At 42.7% G+C, this 23,499-nt stretch overlaps 1 protein-coding gene across 3 annotated transcripts in view; it reads right to left on the reverse strand.

Moving 5' to 3' along the window:
- MGAT4D (MGAT4 family member D) overlaps positions 1-23,499 on the reverse strand; it is a 98,482-nt gene that overhangs the window by 29,327 nt on the left and 45,656 nt on the right. For all 3 annotated transcript variants that reach the window (XM_053254921.1, XM_053254920.1, XM_053254922.1), the window contains exons 2-4: positions 22,680-22,841; positions 19,980-20,120; positions 15,577-15,710 (exon numbers count right to left, since the gene is read on the reverse strand). In XM_053254921.1, coding sequence (XP_053110896.1) covers positions 15,577-15,710; positions 19,980-20,120; positions 22,680-22,827 — 423 coding nt within the window. In that variant the 5' untranslated portion in view covers positions 22,828-22,841. The remainder of the gene's footprint in view (positions 1-15,576; positions 15,711-19,979; positions 20,121-22,679; positions 22,842-23,499) is intronic.

Raw genomic sequence — 23,499 nt, forward strand, 5'->3', positions numbered from 1 at the left:
CCCAAAAGTGGAATTACTTTATTATGCGAGAAACCTCTGTTTTTCTCCAGCATCCCACCCACTGCACCATATGGTTAAGACCACTGAGCTGAGTTATCTGGAGGCTAAAGAGGTATCACAATTGACCACAGATGCTCCTATAGTTTCTGCTATAATATGACAGGCAGTCAGAGTTCCAGCATCTGACATTGCTTTTCTTTTTTTTAAAGGAACAACTGTACCTCATTAGTTCATTACACTATATCCCCATTGTTATAAAATGAATTAATTCCACAAGTTTCAATAAACTAAAATATTATATAACCTAAGTCTGTAATTTGCCTCAGAGACATTGGTCCTAGAGTCTGAAATGGGAAAAATAAGCCAAATCATTCACAGAGCCTGAGATTTGGCAGAAATGTTGTTCAATGTGTTTGTTTTCAGAAAATAAGGGTTGTCACTTCAAAACTCCAACATGGTGGCTACAAATAAATGTGGTGTGGCAATCATAAAAGGTAAAAAAAAAAAATCTTCTGAACCATTTAAATAGTTATACACATCTGAGATTTGGCAAAAATATTGTCAGATATTTTTGTTTTCAGAGAGTAAGGATGGTCCTTAAGTCTGCCTTGAAATGCCAGTAAACACTACAAAAGAGCACTATACTGTATCTGTGGCAAAATGTATTTCAATTAGCTCTCATGTTACTGATATTTTCTTCTTGTTGTTTTCTATCTTTTTGGTTTACACTCTGTCTGTGCTCTGGAGCTAGTTTTTCCCAACACTAGACTTCAGATTTAGAATTAGAAGACTCATATTCATGTTGGTGACATGATCTCTGCTGGAAGAACAAATGGGAAAACTACTCAGATGTGGTAGACTACCTTTCTTCCACGCATTCACTTGGTGTGATACCATATCATTATTTCGTGGCAAAGGCAAGAAGTCTGTGTGGCATGCATGGAAGGTAACTGATGATGTGTCTAGTCTTTTGGGTTTTTAGGATTCTAGGGTTTCAGTATTTGGGGATTCAGGGATTTGGGGATTTAAAGATTTTAATCACCATTTTAATGTCAGTTTTATGTATGTAATACATATGAAATCCAATGCAATCCAGTGCTGGTCAAGGACTGTAATAAAGACTGGTTTGATTTGATTTGTGTCAAGTGTGTTTACAAAGTGAGTCAGTGCCTGGTAGTGATTGAATACCAAGATTGCCCCATCTTGGAGAGGTTTGTGGAGATCATGTATGGCAGAAGTAGTACAGCTGTGCACATGAATGATATAAGACTCGAACTTTCTGCAAGGAAACAAAAATCCTATTTTGCTATTTCGCTGACCCAGAATGCCCTCTTACTGCACTCAAAGTGGGCTGGGTACCAGGCAGGAATAGTGTGGGGCCAAGCAACTGCTTACAAACCAAACATAGAAAGTCCTGCTGAATGAGGATGGACAAAAGAGCAAGGTGCATGGAAAATCCTTTGGACAACACTTCAACCTGTCACAGAATGCTGCAAGGAGCTTATGAAATGTGTCTCCACAGCTGACTGCAAAGGAAGGTGTAAATATTTCAAAAGTTTTTGTTTCAAAATGTTTCAAAAGCTGCACTGGACTGTGTAGTTGTACATGCTTGGATCAGAAAGCTATGCAATAATGTCTTATTTCATTAATCCATAGATTTGTTTTTACTATTTCAGTACTGTTATAATAGTCACCTTAACTGGTACAGCAGGAAAATGCCTGACTAACAAGCAGAAGGTAGCCAGTTCGAATCCCCACTGGTACTATATCGGGCAGCAACAATATAGGAAGATGCTGAAAGGCATCATCTCATGCTGTGTGGGAGGAGGCAATGGTAAACCCCTCCTGTATTCTACCAAAGAGAACCACAGCGCTCTGTGGGCGCCAGGAGTCAAAGTCGACTTGATGGCACGCTTTACCTTTACTGTTATAATAGTTTAGCTCATAAGACCCAGTTAAACTGAACTTTATACTGTATAATGTGAACAATGTGTTACATATGATTCAGATATATTCGTTCAATTTCATGAGCAATGTGTTGTGTTGCTTGCAAATACCAATGCTGAATTCGATCAAATAAAATATATTCCATACAGTTTGAATGATACTTTTTCAGTTTAATATTGATCTAGGATTACAATGCATTTTTATAGTGTGTGTGTGTGTGTGTGTGTGTGTGTGTGTGTGTGTGTGTGTGTGTACCTCATTATCTGCAGGGGTTCAGTTCCTGCAGATTACCGCAGGTAACGAAACTGCGGATAATAAGGCATTGAGTCTATGGGATGTGGGGGTTAGTTTCTAGACTCTTAAATGTGGTCGAAATGTTTTTTTAAAGGGGAAACAGGCCAAATCAAGTGCCCTACCATGCTCCTCAGATTTCCTGGCATCCAACAATGCCCCCCAAAAGTCCTAAATGGTCCCCAAAAGTTGCAGATTTTTTCCAATTTATTTTTATAAATGAATGAATGAATGAATGAATGAAAATACACACACACACACACACATATTGATAAAATAGATAAAATCTATCTATCTATCTATGGCTTAGATAGCCCATGGCAAACGGTGCATGGCAAGCCCCGCCCACACACAGTGCCTTACCAATCGGAGGTAACAGAGTAGGAGCACCGTGGTGATTGGGCAGTGGGAATTCCATATGCAGATAGGGAAGAGGACCCTGTAATAGTTAAGGCTGGCACTGTGAGAATTAGATGAGGATACAAGATCTGTTAACTCAGGAAAAGAGAGGGAGGGAGGGAGGGAGGGAGGGAGGGAAGGGCAAGTGGAGGAGAAAGAAGGGAGGGGAAAAGAGAAAGAAGGAAGGGCGAAGGATGGGCCTGGGCCTGTCAGCGGGCTGAGGGAAATGAGTGGCCATGGCAGCAGTGGTGGCAGCAAGGAGGGGCCTAGTCAACGAACACTGCTGCTCGAGCTATAGAGTCCATTGGCAGAGGAAGGGAGGGAGGCAAGCTGGCTAGGGATGGGCCCAAACCTGTCAGCATCCTGAGGGGAACGAGCAGCCATGGCGGCGGCAGCAAGCAAGGGCTCGGTCAACTGCTGCTGTGGCTGCTGCTCCTGTGGGGAGGAGCAGGAGTGGGGCTCATATGAGAGCAGGGAGATCTCTGGGGTTACGGGGCTGTGGCTTGGCCAATTGGCGCCGACAACGCTACTATCGTGACCAAGAGGAGTGAAGGGGGTGGAGCAATGGGATGGAGGAGCAACCGTGAGGGGATGAGGGGGATGGAAGCAATGAGATGAAGGACGAGGACCAGGAGTGCAGCTCAGGTGAGGGTGGAGAGAACTCTGAGGTGAGGGGGCTGTGGTGGGAGGAGAGGGGAGCAATCAAGTGGATTGAAATGGAGAGGCGAGCTGGTCTTGTGGTAGCAAGCATGACGTCCCCATAGCTAAGCAGGGTCTGCCCTGGTTGCATATAAATGGGAGACTTGATGTGTGAGCACTGCAAGATATCCCCCTCAGGGGATGAAGCCGATCTGGGAAGAGCAGAAGCAGGAGCGTAGCAAGGTTGGAGTGGGCCCAGAGACAAGATTTTAAAATGCTCCCCCCTCACTGAAGCTCAGCTCATGAAGTAAAGAAATCTTAAATGAGGCTTAATAGTGTGGACAATGCAAGTCATTGAATGGTACTAGAGAAAGACATGCTGTTCTGATAGCTCCAGGTCTTAACACTCACATCAATTTCAGAGGATGAATACAACTGAAGGAAGCCCAGGCGGGTGCATGGCTGGGGGAGTCATTCATGTGACTTGCCTCTGGGGGGCCCCCCAAGGCAGTGGGCCCCCAGACAACTGTCTCCCCTTGCCCTATTATATTTATGCCCTTGAGCAGAAGGTTTCAAGTTCCCTCCCTGGCTTCTCCAAGATAGGGCTGAGAGAAATTCCTGCCTGCATCCTTGGAGAAGCCACTGCCAGTCTGTGAAGACAGTACTGAGCTAGATAGACCAATGGTCTGACTCAGTATATGGCAGTTTCCTATGTTCCCTATGTTCCTAAGTACTAGCATGAAGATGCTCTGTGTGGGTTAAGCTAGTTATATAATATATATGGTATATATAGATATATAGTAAGCATGATATTTGATTTCTACATGCAAACCCTTTTCCTCATTAATATTTATGATTTAGTCAACATGTATGCCTGTTTTAATATTTGTCCATGTCAGAAATGCAGTAATATTGCACAAATTCATTTTTATCAGTGCCATTTTTCAAGACTACATGCCACACTTTTTGAAATATTTATGATTTATACAACATGCCAATTTCCACACATCTATGCAAATGTGAACAATACAGGCTACTACCTGCCCCACTACATGCAAGTACAGCCTACCATGTAACAGGAAAAGGAACATCTTGTCCCTTATAAGTTTATTTTTTAAAAGCTGCCCCACGCTGGCCCAGTTACTTTAACAATTCTCTTTAACGTAGTTCAGGAGTTCCCAGCCTTAAGTCCCCAGAAGTTGTTGGACTACAATTCCTGTCATCCCTAATCACAATGGCCTTTGTGCAACCCTCAGGAACATATTTTAGTGACACACAGTGGGCATCAGAGGTAAGAGGAGATCAGCAAAGACCATCCTTTCCCCTGCTCACGCAAGAGCACAGAGATAGTTTGGAACTTAGCACTGCTGTACTCATGAACACTGCTAGTCTGGATGTTGGTCATTTTGCTTCTTTAGTTTCTGATTTGCAGTAGAACATTGTGTGGTGGAACTGAAAGAGAAAGTAGCTTCTTTTTCTGAAAGCTATTTTTGTTGTGCATTACAAGAATGCCTGTGAAGAATATGAGGCTGTTCTCATGTGCACCCTAACCCAGGCTAGGGAAGCCCAACCTGGGTTAGGCTCTGCATGAGACCTGCCGAGACTGGGTCCGATCTCAGCGGGGCAATGCCACCTAGCTCAGCTTCTGAACCCAGCTTTTAGCCAGGGTTAAAGGCTTGAGCGGCTCGCCCTTAACCCAAACTCCGGGATCGTGTGTTTGCTGGGGCTGTTTTCAGCTCCAGTGGACACAGAGACGGGTGCCTAGAGCACCAGTCTCCTGGGGGAATCCCCCCATGAACCATGCTTGTCACGTGGTACACTGTGAGATATCCAGAGGTGGGGTATGTCATTGGGAGGGACATGTCTGGATACTAGGATGCGATCTGTGCTCCAGCGTCGATAGTCTGGGAGCCTGCACTCTCAGCAATATCCCAGCAATCATCCAACATCCCCTCCTAGCAACATTTCAGCAATCAGGGAAGGTGAGTTCGACCAGCCTTCCCATCCCCACCCCCCCTGGTCATGTAAATAGCCCCTATATGTGCATAATTTGGCAACATACATCATCTACAAGTGGAGGAAAATAAATTAACTACTGCTTATATCATCAGAATAACTTTACAGCTATTATGAGACTGCCCCATATTTACACAGGCATGGGAGTACCTGTGTATTATGGATGCAGAGGTAAAACAGTATTCCATCATTTCACTTGACTCCTCCACACAACCTTCTGTGGCTTCTCAAAGCTTTCTGCACTATTTGTGCTAGAAGAGACATTGTTACACTCCGAAATGCCTTGTCAACAACTGTATCAGGTGTTTTTTTAATTGAATCCATGGGGAAATGGCCAAATTATTATTTTATTATTTATTTTATTTTATTTATTTGATTTCTATACCGCCCTTCCAAAAATGGCTCAGGGAGGGTTACACAGAGAAATAATAAATAAGATAAGATGGAACCCTGTCCCCAAAGAGCTCACAGTCTAAAAAGAAACATAAGATAGACACCAACAACAGTCACTGGAGGTACTATGCTGGGGGTGGATAGGGCCAGTTACTCCCCACCTGCTAAACAAAGAGAATCAGGATGTTAAAAGGTGCCTCTTTGCCAAGTTAGCAGGAGTAAAAGCTGAAAAAGCAGACATGAAACCTCAAGACCATAGTTGGGTCTTTTCCCCACTATCTTTATAATGGGAATCTTTGGATCCAATTTGGGAACCACAGATTGACTTGATTGCTGCAGAAAATGTCTCTTTAGATGGTCTCTCCCCACCACCCCGCATATGACACATTTTCATGGGTTAGCTGTGTGGAGGCTGGAAAACCAGCAGTGTTCTGGACAGCTCCTAGTAACAGACAAGAAGGTCTGGAGGAATTCACTAATTTACAAGCCCAAGTTTAATCACCTCTGTCCCAGTTCTTACCTCCCTATATGTTACATTTTATCCAGAACAGGTGGTGTATCTAGCAACTTGGTAAAGAAGCTTTTGTGCCGTGCTTTCCAGAGATCTTTATTCTAATCTGTAAATAATAAACTTATTCTTGTTTTTCGTTTTATACCTCACTTTTTGTTTCATTTTATATCCTGAACATACATGCCTATTCTGCGCTTGCGAGGCTAAGCAAACAAAGGTGTGGAGTACTGAGAGCAGGGTAACAAGAATTTATATGGTGACAGCGAGGGAAAGTAAAATTTGGATAAATTCCCAGAAACTGGAGACTAAATTGTCACAGAACAATAAAAACAAATCACCTTCTGAGAATTGGGAGGGGCATCAGGGTGGGAGCCTGACAGAGTGGTGGGCAAGAGGTCGGTGGGATTAGAATTCAATAGGATTAATTGGAGTATTTAATGAGATAAAGGTGAACAAGTGAAATCCTGAGGTAAAAATTGTTTGATAGAAGTAAGACACCAGCTGGAAAGCAAGATAACAACAATATAAACACTTTTGTGAGGAGAAAAGTCATAGATATGGCTACTAGATATATATCTATGAACAAAGCAGCTCTGATCAAGGAATGCGAAGAGCTAGGTTTGGAGTATGGTGGTGCAAGTGTGGAAGAGTTGAAAGTGCTCTTAATAACATATCTTAAATGGCTGTTTTGTATTTAATGGTAAATCAAACTGCTGTTATTCTTTTGTTGTTTCTTGTTCTCTTGCTGTATTTTGGGTCTTTTGACTGTAATTAATACTACTACTACTACTACTACTACTACTACTGCCACAAGTCAAGAAAAGGTTGTGGTGGAACCAAGCATATTCAGATCACCAAGTGATAAACACTTGGAATATTTAAAAGAAAAAGCAGCTATGGAACAAGAAAAGCTGGGAGCTGAATTAAGATATAAGGAGGCTCAGAGAGAATTTGAGGAGAAAGATAGAATGGCACAGAGACAGTTTGAGGAAAGGCGGCTTCTATTGGAGGAAGCAAGGCTTCAGCATTGCACAGAAGTGGCTCAATTTAAGGCACATCAGAATTTAAAAATTATTTGTTTGTTTGTTTGTTTGTTTGTTTCATTTATGCACCGCCCCAAACCTTCGTCTCTGGGCGGTTAACAATAATATAAAACAAGTTAAAATATATACAAAAACTTAAAACAATTTAACAAATTAAAAATCAACCATGAATTAAAATCTTAAAATTTTAAAGAACAGAAAAGGCTTGGGTGAAGAGGTGGGTTTTCAAATGCTTTCTAAAAATTGTCAGAGATGGGGAGGATTGTATCTCAGCAGGGAGTGCATTCCACAGTCTCGGGGCAGCAACCGAGAAAGCCCATCCCTGTGTGGCCACCTGCCGAGCTAGCGACAACTGGAGACGGACCTCTCCGGACGACCTCAATGGGTGGTGGGGCTCATAATGAGGAAGACGTTCTCTTAGATACCCAGGGCCTAAGCCATTTAGGGCTTTATAAGTTGTGACAAGCACTTTGTATTTTGCCCGGAAACCTATTGGCAGCCAGTGTAACTCTATCAACAAAGGAGTGCTGTGGTCTCTCCGAGATGACCCAGAGACCAACCTGGCCACCGCGTTCTGTACCAACTGAAGCTTCCAGACTACATACAAAGGCAGCCCCACATAGAGCGCATTGCAGAAGTCAAGTCTGGAGGTTACCAACATATGTACCACTGTTTTGAGGTCATTCATCTCAAGAAACGGACGCAGCTGGCGTATCAGCCAAAGCTGATAGAAAGCACCCCTGGCCACTGCCTCAATCTTAGAAACCAGGGAGAGGTGTGGATCCAGAAGTACTCCCAGACTGCGAACCTGTTCCTTTTGGGAAAGTGTGACCCCATCTAGAACAGGCAGATCAAAATCATCTCTAGAATTCTGACCCCGCACAATAAGTACCTCCATCTTATCTGGATTCAGTTTCAGTTTATTCTCCCTCATCCAGCCCATTACTGCTTCCAGGCAAGCATTTAGGGAAGTTATGTCCTCTCCTGAAGAAGTTGACATGGAGAAGTAGATTTGGGTGTCATCAGCATACTGATAACACCCCGCTCCAAATCCCCTGGTGATCTCTCCCAGCGGTTTCATGTAGATGTTAAAGAGCACTGGAGAAAGTATGGAGCCTTGAGGACACCATACTTAAGCTCAGATTTTGAAGAGCAACTATCTCCAATTGACACCATCTGGAATCTGAGAGGTAGGAGCGGAACCACTGTAAAACAGTGCCCCCCACCCCCAGCACCCTCAGACGTTCCAGAAGGATACTAGGGTCTATAGTATCGAAAGCTGCCAAGAGATCCAAAAGGACCAACAGAGTCACACTTCCTCTGTCAATTGCCAATTGGAGTTCATCCATCAGGCCGACCGAGGCAGTCTCCACCCCATAGCCCACCCGAAAACCAGTTTGAAATGAGTCTAGATAATCTAAAATAATGCCAAAAAGATTTTGTCATGTGTTCTTCAGGGGAAGATCCCTATATATTTCTCTCAGTTGAGGAAGAGATCATGAAATATATACCCAGTCTTGCCAGGGAAGACCTGGCAGAGATCTGTAATGGTTTACCTGAGGAAATGGCAGATTCTTACAAAACCTTTAAACTAACAGTGTATAAGAGTTTCCCTATGGACCAGAATTTTTCAGAAAGAGGTTCAGAACTTTACAACTTAAACCTGGAAAACCCTACATTGAGTTTGCTTCACAATTATTACAGTATATGAGGAAATGGGTTGAACAGGCAAAAGCTCATTCAGTTCAGAAGGTTATAGAGCTGGTGGGTTTAGAGCAGTTCTATTATCAGTTACTACGGGAAATCAAAATTAAAGTGAAAGACTTGGCCCCAAAATTATTATGAAAGCAGCAGAGATTGCTGATCAACTGGTTTTAAATAGAGAAGAGTCCCTTTGTTGGACTAAACCTGAGGTAAATAAAAGACCCAATTATCCAACATACACAAGAAACCAGTGAATAAAAGCAATGAATCTCCTACATGGGTGTGGGGGGGGCGAGTTCAAAAACCATATTATAAAACAACAGAAAGTGAGGTGTTCTGTTATAGCTGTGGGAGGAGAAAACATATCAAGGCTGAATGTCGCTATAGAAACCAGCCACAAGAGAAGAAAGCCGAACCCCATTTGAAAAATCCCCCGAGGAAGGGGATTCAGCTGAGGCAGAAGCCCACAAATGTGGATTCCTGATCACTAATTGTGATGAGATGAATGATTTCATCAGAGAGTCAATATTAGTCAGGCAACAGCAAATTCTTGCAATTCTCGATACAGGCGCCACAATTTCATCAATTCGATCTGATTTAGAAAATTTAAAAAGAATACCTTCCAGACAGATCTCTATTAGTAAAGAGCTTGGGTAGCAAGAAGCTAGTTTCTATGCCCATGACCCAGGTGTCAGACTGGAAAGGTGAAAGGGGGTTGTTTAAAGTTGGAGTCATGGATGATCAGTTTGCACCTTTTATACTTGGAAGAGATATCATGGGACCAGAGATTCAGTTATGCTCTCTGAGTCAAAATGATAAGGTCCAAAATAAAATGGCTAAGGAGACAGAGGAACTCTCTACCACTGCAGTTCACTCTGTGAACCAAATTGATGAAATATATAACATGGTTATGGAGCCAGAGGAACTCCCTGCCACTGTAATTCACTTTGTGAATGTTTTAGAAACAGAAAAGATGAGCAGGAGGAAGATATATTGGAGAGCGAAGAACAAGAACAAGAGTATAACACCACTCTCAGTGAGACAGAAACCCCAAGAGCATTAGCCATTCCAGACATTTGTGACACCATGGAATTTAAAAATGAGCTAAAAGTTGATGAAACCTTAAAAAGAATTAAAGAGCTGGCAAGAGTGGAAAATACTTCAGAAGAATCAGAACTCTCAAGAGAAGATTACTTCTGGGTCAATGAGTTCTTATACAGAAGGTGCTGGCCACAAAATAGGGAGATTAAGTTGGGAAGCAGTAAAACAGCTAATCATTCCATTGAAATATAGGCAAGAGATACTGAGTATTGCACATGATCTACCCTGTGCTGGTCACTTGGGCATCAAATAGATCAAAACCATAAACAAAAAGAAAGAATGACCGTGTAACAAATCTATTATATATTAAACATGCAAATATAATAATACATAAGTATAGAGAGGCAACAAACTCTGAGAGAGTCAAATGAAACTCCCCATAATAATGGTGAGAGTAGATGAAAATATGTGAATCCACTGACTGTTAATAACAAGTAAGGAGTTCTTCCAAACAGAATATATTGATGAATTGTGCCAAAAGTACTGGTAAGTTGTTCCAGCTATCATCCCAAAGATAGTTCATACTTCTTCCCAACACTTGGGTCCTGAGCCAGCTCCCTATGTAAAACGTAGCTCCTTAAGTGAATGATCTTTATCCTGAAGGTATTGAACCTGGATGTTCTCTATCCAGAAGATGTCCAAAAGGTATTGTTCATTTGCTCAACAGGTGTCCTAGGCTATATAAACACTGAGCAAAAGCAATCAGTGGTTCAATATGTGCTTAAAATACAAAAGTTCATGGCAGAGATTATGAAGTTAGTGCAACAGAACTTGTCCAATGCACAACAACAGAAATTCTGGTATGATCGCAATGCCAGACAAAAAGAATTTCAGATTGGCAAAGAAGTTCTGGTGTTCTTACCCCTAAAGACAGACAAGTTAAAGGCTTCCTGGGAATGACCTTATATTGTTCAGGATAGGTGTCATGGCTCAGATCTCTGACTCAAAAGAGTCAGAGGAGGAATGGGAGGATTCGGTTGGGAGTGCAGCATCAGAGGTACAGCAACAGGATTTGGCAGGGAGAACAGACTCTGGAGCTGTGGAATCGGAACAGCTGCCAGATATGAGAGCTGAGGAGGCTGATCAGGAGGAGGCAGGGATTTCACCTGTCTTGAGAAGACGTCTCAAGAGGAAGGCTCAGTGGGAGACACACAGGCGCAGGATATCACAGGAGAGGAAGTAGATGTGCTGACTCAGGAAAGCCTGATTGGCTGCCGGTTATCTTGAGCCCTATATTAAGCAGACTGTTAGTTGCACAGATTGCTGTCAGCAACTTTCACTTACCGCAGACCGTGTTCCTATTTAGAATTCCTAAACCTTTCAGTTCCAGTTTGCCCTTGGTCTGTTCTTTCCTGCTCTATTGTTTCCTGTTCCATTAATTCCTTGTTCTGGTGTCCTTTGTTCTATTCATTCCTTGCTCTGTTGTTTTCTTTTCAGTTATTACTCAGTTATCATAGAGTGGGGTACCTAGTTCAGTTCAGGGGACTTTCTTCATTTACTACCATTTTTCTTTGTGAGTCTTTCATTTTCCTTCATGCAGCTTCACTGCTACTTTCTGTTTAACTCACAGGGGGAGAGCTGAAGGGGTTGTAAATCCTGTTGGGTTAGCCGAGCTAACAGATTTACAACAATAGGTTGGAGGAGTATACCTATGCAGTCAAGTTTAAAAATTCCAACCAAAAGGCCAAAGTAGTGCATGTTAACATGCTGAAGCCATACCTGAGAAGGGATAATATAGTAGTGATAGTAACAATGGAAGTACCAATGCTGAGGGAAGCAGACAGTGATTTCCAGTGGTTGATGGTGGAAGAAGAGGGAAGTATCGATCAAATCCAGCAGGCAGAAGAGCTACAACCTGCGGACAAGGAGAAGCTGCTAGATGTGGTGCTGGAATTCCAAGACACCTTCAGCAACAGACCTGGATGGACGGACCTCTTCAAACACCGAATAGCCACCGGAAGTACAACACCCATCAGGTTGCAACCGTGTAAAGTAAACAGGAAAATTGTGGGAGTCATTCGGGGGGAGGTAAAAGAAATACTAAACTTGGGGGTAATCAAACCATCTTTAAGTCCATGGGCATCACCTGTTGTGCTGGTCAACAAGCATGACAATACTGTTAGGTTTTGTGTAGACTATCATCGTCTGAATAAGATCACACAGCCAGATGCATATCCGATGCCCAGAGTGGAAACTTTGATGGAGACACTGGGAGCTGCAAACATCATCACAATGCTGGACTTACGTGAGGGGTTTTGGCAAATGGAGATGGAGATGGAGAAGGACTCTATTCCAAAAACTGCCTTTGCCACTCCTGATGAATTTTTGGTAATGCCATTCGGTCTGAGGAACTCTCCAGTGTCCTTTCAGAGACTAATTAATTTTTTTATTACAAGGAATGTCTGAATTTGAATGTTCGTACATTGAGGACGTGGGGACATTTAGTAAATCAATAGGGGAACATGTTAAACATTTAAAAACTGTACTACAAGAGATAAAATACATTGGGCTTACTGTAAAGGCAAAAAAGTGCCGAATTGGAATGTCACAGGTAACATTCCTAGGTTATAAGGTTGGTGGTGGAAATATAACACCAATCTTGGATAAAGTGTTAGTTATAAGGAATTGGAAAGTGCCAGAGATGAAGAAGCAGATGAGATCTTTTTTGGGCATGGCTAATTACTATAGATGGTTCGTTCCAGACTTTGGTGCCATAGCCACTCCATTGACTGAGCTCATCAAGAAACAACATCCAAATAAGGTAAAGTGATCTGCAGAGTGTCAGCATGCATTTGATAGTTTAAAGGAAGCCACGTGCTGTGATCCCATCTTAAAGGCTCCGGACTATCAAAAACAGTTTTATGTTGCCACAGATGCTTCTATCACTGGCATTAGGGCAGTCCTGATACAGGAACATAATGAAACCAAGTATCCTGTAATCTATTTAAGCAGAAAGTTAATACCACGGGAACGAAACCTATCAGCAATACAAGAAGAATGCTTGGCAATCGTATGGGCAGTGGAGAAATTCAAACCATATGTATGGGGGCAAGAGTTTACAGTAATAACTGACCACAAGGAGTTAAAATGGTTGCAAACCATGACTAATAGCAACACCAAATTTCAACGTTGGTCATGGATCTTGCAGGAGTTTAGTTTTGTGGAGGAACACATTCCAGGGAAACAAATGTAATTGCCGATGCCTTGTCAAGTGAAAAATTTAATGTAAAGTTTTCAAAATTGGGCAAAGAAAATGTAGTAATGTAAAGTTGTAAAGAATCAAACACCACTTATATGTAACCTCCATAATTGTTGTCAGCTTAAACAGGTCATTCTGATAGGGAATGACACTGCAAAGGAAGAATGGGGGGGGGGGGGCGGTTAATGTGATAAGACGTATTTAGGAGCTGGTGAGTGAATGCGTGAGTGTGTGTGGGTTACCCTAGTAACCAGGCACAGAAAATTCAGAGGGGGGGGGATTTAAGAAAGGCAGTGGAGACAGAGAGGGGACAGAGAGTTTTGGATTTTGTTGTGTGGGAGTAGGAGGTGTTTTAAGCTGGGGGTTGAGAGTTTGAGGTATGTGTTCTGAACAAGAGGGATTGTTCAGGCAGGGTTGTGTGGAACTTGAAGGGTGAATGTGTGGAGGCTGCAGAACCAGCAGTGTTCTTGGCAGCTCCTAGTAACAGACAAGAAGTTCTGGAGGAATTCACTAAGTTTATAAACCCAAGTTTAATTACCTCTGTCTCAGTTATCTCACCTACTTATATGTTACATTTTATCCAGAATAGCTGATGTACCTAGTAACTTGGTAAAGAAGCTTGTGTGCTCTGCTATCCAGAGATCTTTATTATAATCTGTTATTTGTTCTTGTTTTTCATTTTATACCTCATGTTTTGTTTCATTTTATATCCTGAACATATACGCCTATCCTGCGCTCGTAAGGCTACGCAGCCAAAGGTGAAATGAATTCCCAGAACCTGGAGACTAAACTGTCAGAACAATAAAAACAAACTAGCAGACCTGGCGCAGAATGTCTGCGCCCTCTTCCCCCAGGCGTCTCTGATGCCCGCCTGGCCTGCTCCCATCCCCCGGTTTCTGGCCAGCTTTCAAGCCGGCCCAGCCCCTCCCCTTCTGCCACCGCCTCCTCACCCTAGCAGCCGGGCCCACTGCTGCTTCCTCGCTGCTGCTGCCTCCACACCCCGGCCGGGCCCACCGCCACCTCCACGCTGCGGAAAATAAACTAAAAAAAATGGAGGTGGCAATGTTCATTGATTGAACAAAGGCCTTAGGGTTGGGTTTTGTTTTTTTAAAAAAAATTAAATTTAAAAATTAAAATTAAAATTTTAAATTTTGGTTTTTTAAAATTTAAATTTTTTTAAACAAACATGGGAATTCAATTTTAAAAAACAACCTTGGTTTGCAGGATAATTATGGGTGTAGCAGCTCCAACTGACAGTGGCTTCTCCAAGGTTGCGGGCAGGAATCCCTCTCAGCCCTAAAGAGCAAGGAGATTTGATGCCCCATCAAGTTCACATCACAAGGGCATAGGAACATAGGAAGCTGCCATATACTGAGTCAGATCACTGGTCCATCTAGCTCAGTATTGTCTGCACAGACTGGCAGTGGCTTCTCTGAGGTTACAGGCAGGAATGTCTCTTAGCCCTATCCTGGAGATGCCAGGGAGGGAACTTGGAACTTTCTGCTCTTCCCAGAGCGGCTCCATCCCCTAAGAGGATCTTGCAGTGCTCACACATGTAGTCTCCCATTCATATGCAACCAGGGCAGACTTTGCTAAGCTAAGGGGACAAGTCATGCTTGCTACCACAAGACCATATTTGCATGTAACATGAAACCTCTGGTTTTGGGAACTGTATGTCTGAATGCAGGCAACCGGAGTTTGAGAATATGGACCCACGGTTTCCCTCTCCCAAGACTCCAACCTGGACCTTCAGTTCTGAGTGGAGTTTCGCCGCCTTGAACTTCAGTTGTGTTGTGCCAGCAGTACATCTGAACACTGGCACCACAGTTTTCCCAAATGCTTTTGGCTGCCAGGGCTGACCTTCTTTAATGAAGCCCCAGCAGCCAGTTCCCCCTCCTCTCTGCATTCAGCATGACTGCAGAGAGGGTGCTTTCCAGTACATCCAAATGAGGACAAGAGAGCGAGGGAGGGGTGTGCGGAACAGTGGCTCCGTTCGACCCGTGGTTCCGCTTTACATCCAAAAGGTGGCCACTGAATCTTCTTGCTTTTTAGAGCTCAGTTGGAGCTGCCACACCCATAATTATCCTGTAAACCAAAGGGTTTTTGTTGTTGCTCCAGTTCAATTATTAAACAGGATCCCTTAGCAGAATTCAAGTTGGTGGCCGAAGTTTACCTTTCATGGAGAACATGATGGGATTTTCTTGGGCTGACAGATAGATAGATAAATCCTTTCATGAGCTCCTATTAGTAGTACATAGCAGACCTTAGTAAATTTACAAGCACAAATTCCTACCTTTTTGTTAATACACATGAATTATTTCATACTAACATACCTCTGCTACAAAGATAACTATCACACAGTTGTTCTTCTGTTCTGCAGACATGTCATAGAAAAGGGAATTCAGTGTATTCATCAAATAATTTTGTTTTTCTCTCCGGACTGTTGGAATACCCATAACCAGGGACACTGTATACAAAGAAATGATAAGCATTTTGTCAGAGAAATTTTCATCAGTGCAAAATGTATGATTTCATAATCATGACAGAAAAACATTATTTTATATGAAATAAGTTTAATGATGATTATGCAATCGCAATATTCTTAACATGATATTACCACTGCTCCTAGGCACAGAAATTAAGTGAGTTTAAATCAATTATTCAGAAGCAGGAGAAACAGTCTATATTACATATAGGTCATAATTCAACCCCATTTTACACATCTTAAGGCTAATGAAATGTTTCAGTGTGCCTAAATCTGTGCTGCATTGTGGTGATAGTTTTCTAATCAGAATCCTTACTAGTTCTGATTTCCCCCCCTCTCTCATTAGATGCCCCCTTTACATTAACATTTAGGTCCTTTTATTTTGAACTGCCCTTCACTGGGAATAAATTAATCCCTAGATTATTAAGATGTGCCATGTACTTCCTTCTTCTCTCCACTCATATTTCCTCCTGACAATACATTAGCAACAAGGAGCACATTTAACTACATCTGCTAATGTCACTAGGAGGGAGTCTCCTGCTCTCCTCTGCTCATACCAATATTTTAATAAGTTCCACAGTATTCTTTTTCAGTACACAGAACTACTTAGGTAGAATTTTAAAATAGCTTTGTACTAAGTTGCTAGACACAGGCTTCAGACAAAGAATATTTTGTATGAGGGCCTTTTTGGTTGTGGCCCCTCGGCTTTGGAACACTCCCCAAAGAGCCTTTCTGTGCTCCCTCCCTGACTATTAAAAAAAAACAATTGAAAACACATCTTTTAAATTAGGCTTTTTAATGTTCCATCTCTGTTTATATAGGGGAGTGTCTTTAGTTTTTATAATTTCCAGTATTTAGCTTCTTAAATAATATTTAATTTGGAATTTAATGTAATTTTTTAGGTTTTAGCCTGGTTTTAAATTGTATAACTGAAATTAGGTTAATTTTATGAGTCTTATTTTACATTGAGGCGAGTCTCACGATCGGTGAGATCCGCCTTCAGAGGGTTTGCAGGGAGAGTGGGCTTAGCCTGAGAGTGGGCTTAGCCCGCTCTCCCCACAGACGATCCCCAGACAGCCCAAGGTGGCCAGATCGGCCACCCACACGACTGCCAGCTCCGTCATGGAGCCGGCGGGGGCCGCGGGGATTGGAGGCTGTGCGGCCCCCGGAAGTTCCCGGATGCCCGGTGTGAGCGCGTGGGGCATCCTGGAGAGACCCCCAGGGTCGGGAGGCTTGTTTCAGCCTCCTGCCGGGGGTCACCTTGTGTGTTGCTGCAGTGTGGAGCCGTGCCACATCAATACACAATCAAAAAGACGGGGTTAGCGGAGTGCTCGCTCCGCTAACCTCGGCTAAGGGGAGGGGGAATTAGGAGAGTTTGCTGACGGGAGCCGCGCAGCTCCCAGACGATCAGCAAAAAGCGGGCTAGGTTTCCTTAGCCCGCTTTTTGCTGATGGTGAGACTATCCTAATTGTATCTTTTTATTAATTTTGTGAACTGCTCTGAGTAGTAGTGTACTGATGAGGTGGGGTATGTATGTATGTATAAATAAAATAAAATAAGATTTTAGGTGAGGTGTAGTGAAGAGAGTTCTGCATTTGGAAAGAACAGGGTTCAGATCCCTGCCTCGTTCACTAGATGGCCTGGGACAAATCACTGTCTTTCAGCCTCACCAATCTCAAGGGTGATGAGAGAATAACCAGAGGTTCCTGGGAAGCGCATGCTCCGGGTATGAGCCACAGGTTGCAGTCATCTCATTATGTCTGAAGCCACCTATGTTGGGTTGCCAATGTCGGGTTCTCTCTGCCACCCTACGTTCTCCAACCAACTTCAAATCTTAGTTACAAATATCAGGCAGCAGAGGGAACCTGACACTAGAAACTCAACATTGGTGGTCTCCGGTGTCATGAAATGGCTCAACTGGCAGCTTGCCCCAGGAGCATACAATCTCTGGGAATCTCCAATTCCCACGCTATTATGTCTGAAGCTGCCCATAGTTTACTTTTTCTTCAGGGTTTTCATAAAGATAATTCTCAGGTTACAATTCTTTCTGAGGGGCATTCCCAACTCCCCCTTGGAGTTTTGCCCTGGCAAAAGGATACAAATGAAATATCCTCCACCATAATGATGAATACATAACCTCAGAACAGCTAGAAAGGCTACTGTTCTGAGCAAATAATAAATTGCAAGCTGTATATAGTAGTAGTAGTAGTAATAGTAGTAATAAACAATATCAACCTATGTACTAGGCACACAATTTCATAATACTTTTTTGCAGGAATATTTCTAAGAAGAAAAAACCAAAACTACACAAAATGTCAATAATTTTGTTTGCCTTTGTAATTAGATTTTTGTAATTAGATTTTAAACAACAAAAAGATCAAATGTTAGTAATCAGTGTCACATTTTGAAACCAAAAACATTATTTTATTAGTTCACTCCCAGGATTCCTCATTAAGACACTAAGAGCCCTCACAGAAGCAAGGACTTCTCAGTTGACTTCATTGTCAGGGGCAGGGGCATGTGTACATCTCCATACGTGTGTGTGTGTGTGTGTGTGTGTGTGTGTGTGCGCGCACGCATGCGCGTGCATGCACATGAGCATGCAGCAGTGACCCAGCATGGAAGTCAAGGTAATCCCCAGAGGTCCAGAGCAGCAGAATAGCAAAGGACAGGTACAAGGGTAGGTTCAGGTTTGAGGGGGCCCTTAGCAAAGTACCCTCCAGAGGGCTTCCTCCTACATGGCTGGCTCCTCCTAAGGTCCTTTGGATGGCCCTACCTCACAGTGCAGCAGAGATGTTGTCTCCCCGCTTTCAAACTGCTTCAAACTGAAAAGGAGCAGCAGAATTTCAGCAGGTAGCAGCCCCTTGGCAGCGATCATGGCACTGCGTCAGTCAGGGGCAATGTAAGTAGGGGGGTGGGGAACAGAGGCTACTGCAAAAATGTGGTTGGTGCAACTCTTTTTTAGCAATGCCCTGTCATGACCTCAGGTCAGGAAGCCCGCCAGCTGGGGGATTACACAGGCAGTTTGGATAATGAATCACAGTGGGAAGCTGTGTTGGATCTACTCCCTCCATAGGACCAGAGGAGACACCCTTGCCTTCCTCCTTGGACCTGGAGGATCCATTTGAGGACCTGTCTGCCTGGGTGAAAGTTCCCCAGCCTCACTGGAGTCAGCACCTATGGAACAGAGCATTGACCTTTTAAGCTCTGACAGCTTTTGTGGGAGTGCAGGAGAACCTAAAGACAAGAGATGGAGAGCAGAGCTATATGAAGGTTCAGCTGAGAGCAGGTTTATGCAGAAGCAACATCCCCCTTTCCCCTGGTGGTGGATGACCTGCCCACAGCCCTCGGAATTCTCCAAGTCCTGATTCTGCCCTGGGAGCCTTGGGAGGAGAGCTGGTCTTGTGGTAGCAAGCATGACTTCCCCTTAGCTAAGAAGGGTCTGCCCTGGTTACATATGAATGGGGGACTAGAAGTGTGAACACTGCAAGATATTACCCCTCAGGGGATGGAGCCACTCTGGGAAGAGCAGAAGGTTTCAAGTTCCCTCCCTGGCATCTCTAAGACAGGGCTGAGAGGGATTCCTACCTGCAACCTTGGAGAAGCCACTGCCAGTCTGTGCAGACAATACTGAGCTAGATAGACCAATGGTCTGACTCAGTATATGGCAGCTTCCTATGCTCCTATGTCCTGTTTCTCTGTCACTTTCCTGCACAGAACTGGTCTCCTTCCACTGTTGACCTTGGACTCCTGGAACCCAGAAAACGCCTTCCTGGAACAAGATATGTCCTGGATTATACATCCAGGGCATTGCAGGAAAACAAATGGCAGCTGCCAGCCAAATTGCCCCTGGAGCCCAATCCTTCCCAGGTTGGCAAGGGCAGGTTTAGTGGATGGGCTGGCTGGGGTGCTGGGACCCCAAAAGCTGGCCTAAGATGCTGTGTGCTGACACCAAGCCTGCAGATGAAGCTTTGGACTAAAGTCACTCCATGCTATCCAGAGATCCATATGCACTCAGTCATGACACAGATCCCATGTGCTTGCAGGGCTCTGTATTCAGTTTGGCGAAGGGAACTGATGAACAACACAATGGAGTAAGTGTAGGCATAAGTTACTTCCAGTTAATTCAATGGGGAAAGCTGTTCCAGGAAGAAGTGTCTCTAGGATCCTATTAGAGTTCTAATGCCTGGGCCAGAATCGGGGGGCTGTGTGTTAATTTAAAAAACAAAAAACATTAAATGTTATTCTCACCCCCAGTCCTTCCTTGCCCAATTACAACATTTGGGTTAATACCATCTTCATGCTCCTGGAGATGAGGCAGATAGTAGTGGATATTTGTTAGATGTACCGGAAGTCTGTTGGTGAGACTCAACATTTTCCACTTTGCAAAGTCTTAAAAAGAAAGAGAGAAATAAATTAATGCTACAGATCTAATACTGCAGATCTAAACACTTATACTAGAGTACAAGTGCTTATAATGCCAGCATAACATTCCTACAGTTCTAATATAACACCAAATTTGGTAATGTGGTAGCAAATGCAGGGTCCAACTGCATTCATTTGATGGTTCAGCACTAAGCCAGAAGATCCGAAGATGGAGGAGAGCTAGTCTTGTGGTGGCAAGCATGAATTGTCCCCTTTGCTAAGCAGGGTCCACCCTGGTTTACATTTGAATGGGAGACTATATGTGAGCACTGCAAGATATTCCCCATAGGGGATGGGGCCACTCTAGGAAGAGCATCTGCATGCTTGCATGCAGAAGGTCCCAAGTTCTCTCCCTGGCATCTTCAAGATAGGGCTGAGCGAGATCCAAGCTTACAACTTTTGGGGGGCATGGTTTGTTTCCTCAAGTAAACAAAAATTTGAGGGGTTTGTGAGGGTTTGGGGGTGGGGGTTTTTTTGGCTATTTTTTATACACCAGTCATATTATGAAACCAATTATTTAGCAATGTGATAAATGTCTCAAGTTATTTCATGAACAATGTTTTTAAAAAGTTATATCATGAGTTATTTTTCAGCCACTAAAGAATATAATTAATTAAAGACATTTCACACAATAACCAGCAATCTTCTCCCAAGTTCCTTTTTGATTATCCAAAGCCCCTTCTGGTATTATAGCCTGGCTGAGGAAAAAAGCACTCAGAGACAGAAGCTGTAGTAGGGATGTAAATTACAGGCAAAGAGAAGATTTCACACTTCTCACCCTTGGGTCCCTTTTACTGAAAAAATCAGACATACAACACACACCCATCTTTCTATGTGATTTTTGGAAGTTGTGTGTTTAAACATATGAAATTGTCACTGTCGTAGTTTGCCTCTCAGCAGTAATATATGCAAGGCTCAATCCTGTGCATCATCAAGGATGCATATTTGCTCCCCAAGCCACCACTTTCATAGCAGCCACTGGTGCTAATGTTGGAATCTATCCAGTACTCATAGTGCTGAATACATTTTTTCAATTAGAAGACACAAGATTTCAGCCTGCAAGACTAGGTTAAGTTTTTGTTCTAACAGACCTGATATAACAAAAATATGGCTGTACTTTCATCAACAATAAAATGAAAATTAATATTCAGAACAGCATATATCAATTCATGGAGGACAGGTCTATCAATGGCTACTAGTCTGAGGGCTATAGGCCACCTCTAGCCTCAGAGGCAAGATGCCTCTAAACACCAGTTGCAGGGGAGTAGCACTAGTAGAGAGGGCATGCCTTCAGCTCTTGCCTTTGGGCTTCCAAGAGGCATCTGGTCGGCCACTGTGCGAAACAAGATGCTGGACTAGATAGGCCTGATCCAGCAGGGCTTTTCTTATGTTCTTGTATATATTTCCTACCACAGGGGGAGAACCTTGTATCTGCTTTCACTGATCCTGTATTTCTTGTGGTATGCACTACACTACACATAGGACAAATTAGATAAAGGTATAGATCAGCTGGAGAGACTATTTGAAGTAAGAAATAACTGATGTTACATTTCTCTTACATTACTGAATAAATCAACATTATTGAATATCAGTGTTGCATTTGTAGGGAATGATCAAAGTGTGTGTATTGCAGTGATAGTCAAATGTTGCATAGGAAGGAATCTCCTTTTCAGGAACAATTTTGAAAATCTATGAAAACTATGAAAGTGTCCAGGAGTTTGATCTAAGGGTACTTGCATGCAAAAAGTTATTGCATACCATCTGTACTGTCATTTGATGGAGATATGCATTCACATCTATCTTTAAGGAAAGATAGCTATTTGCAGCTAATAGCTATTTGCAGCTGTGTTTTCCAACTAGCTACGTAGCATTCTGCATTGCCCAGTCAACATCTCTGTAAAGTAATGTTGTGCTGTCAAGTCGGTGTCGACTCCTGGAGACCACAGAGCCATGTGGTTTTCTTTTGGTAGAATACAGGAGGGGTTTACCATTGCCATCTCCCGTGCAGTATGAGATGCTGCCTTTCAGCATCTTCCTATATTGCTTCTGCCTATGGGAAACACGTATGTGTTTCCCATAGGTGCTGCTGTCTGATATAGGTGTTTCTAGACTATGTTTCCCATAGTTTGGGAAACATACCAGTGGGGATTCGAACCTCTTGCAACCTCTTGCTCCCTAGGCAAGTTACTTCCCCACTGCACCATTAGGTGGCCCCTTTTTCACTCTAACAGTAGCTTAGTGGCAGAGTATCTGCTTTGCAATTAGAAGGACCCAAGTTCAATCCCTGGTAACTCTAGGTAGAGCTGGGAAATATCCTGAAACCCTAGAGTGTTATTGTCAATCAGAGTAGACAAAACTGATCTAGATGGACCAATGATCTTATACTGGTAATGCAGCTACCTATGTACCTACTACCCAGATTATAATACACAACAACAAATTAATTAGTTCTCCTTACTTTTGAGAAAACAAACATTTCTTTTTTGAGAGTTGCAAATTTGAAGGGAGAAAAAATTGAACACACACCTGTAACATTTGTTGAAGAGTTAGTCCGCTCATTAACAACTCGTTTGATTTCATTCAGGACAGTGTTCAGCTCACGGGATCTTTTTTTGTTTTCTTTTTCAGCATACAAGAGTCTTTGGTGAAGTTCCAGTAACTGTCTTTGGTACATATCTAAACTACTTCCTGCAATTGTAAACGTAAATTATTCTTTTGAGAGGAATTAACTGCAGCATAGAGTTCAGATGGTAAAATGGAACAGCAAAATGGAACAGCAAATCCTCTTAAAATTCTATATTTATATTAAAAAAAATAATATTCTGGATAATGTGTATGATAAATCCTTTAGAATACAGAAGGGTTAATATGCTTCAGACTGAACATTCATTAGAAGAAGGAAATGTAGTATATATACACCCATTTTATAGTCCCATATGCATTTATGGTTTTGTGGATCAATACATTCATTCTTCTAAGTAAACTACAAACATAAGCTAATAACTCAGCTTGATAAACTTTAGTTCAAAAGAGGGGGGAAAGATGACAGACCATAAGTTCCTCACCAACACACAGTTAAATCCAGCTACAGATTGATGACCCTATTTTCATTTATGTTTCCCTAAGGTGCCCTATGAGGAACCAGTTAAACACTCTGCTCTTGCACAGCGAATAACTGAACATCATGTAGCTGAATCTCATGCAGGTTTTGACTTAAGGAAACTCCCATAATTACCAGTGAAACCCTTTCTCGTTTACATTAGTAAAATAGGGTTCAGTATTCAGGATCTGATTTTCAATTGTGCTTGAAGAACAGTATAACTGCACATGTACAAGCAGCCTGTCT

The sequence above is a fragment of the Hemicordylus capensis genome, chromosome 5 (genome assembly GCF_027244095.1).
Source record: "Hemicordylus capensis ecotype Gifberg chromosome 5, rHemCap1.1.pri, whole genome shotgun sequence".
In the NCBI taxonomy this organism is placed as follows: Eukaryota; Metazoa; Chordata; class Lepidosauria; order Squamata; family Cordylidae; genus Hemicordylus; species Hemicordylus capensis.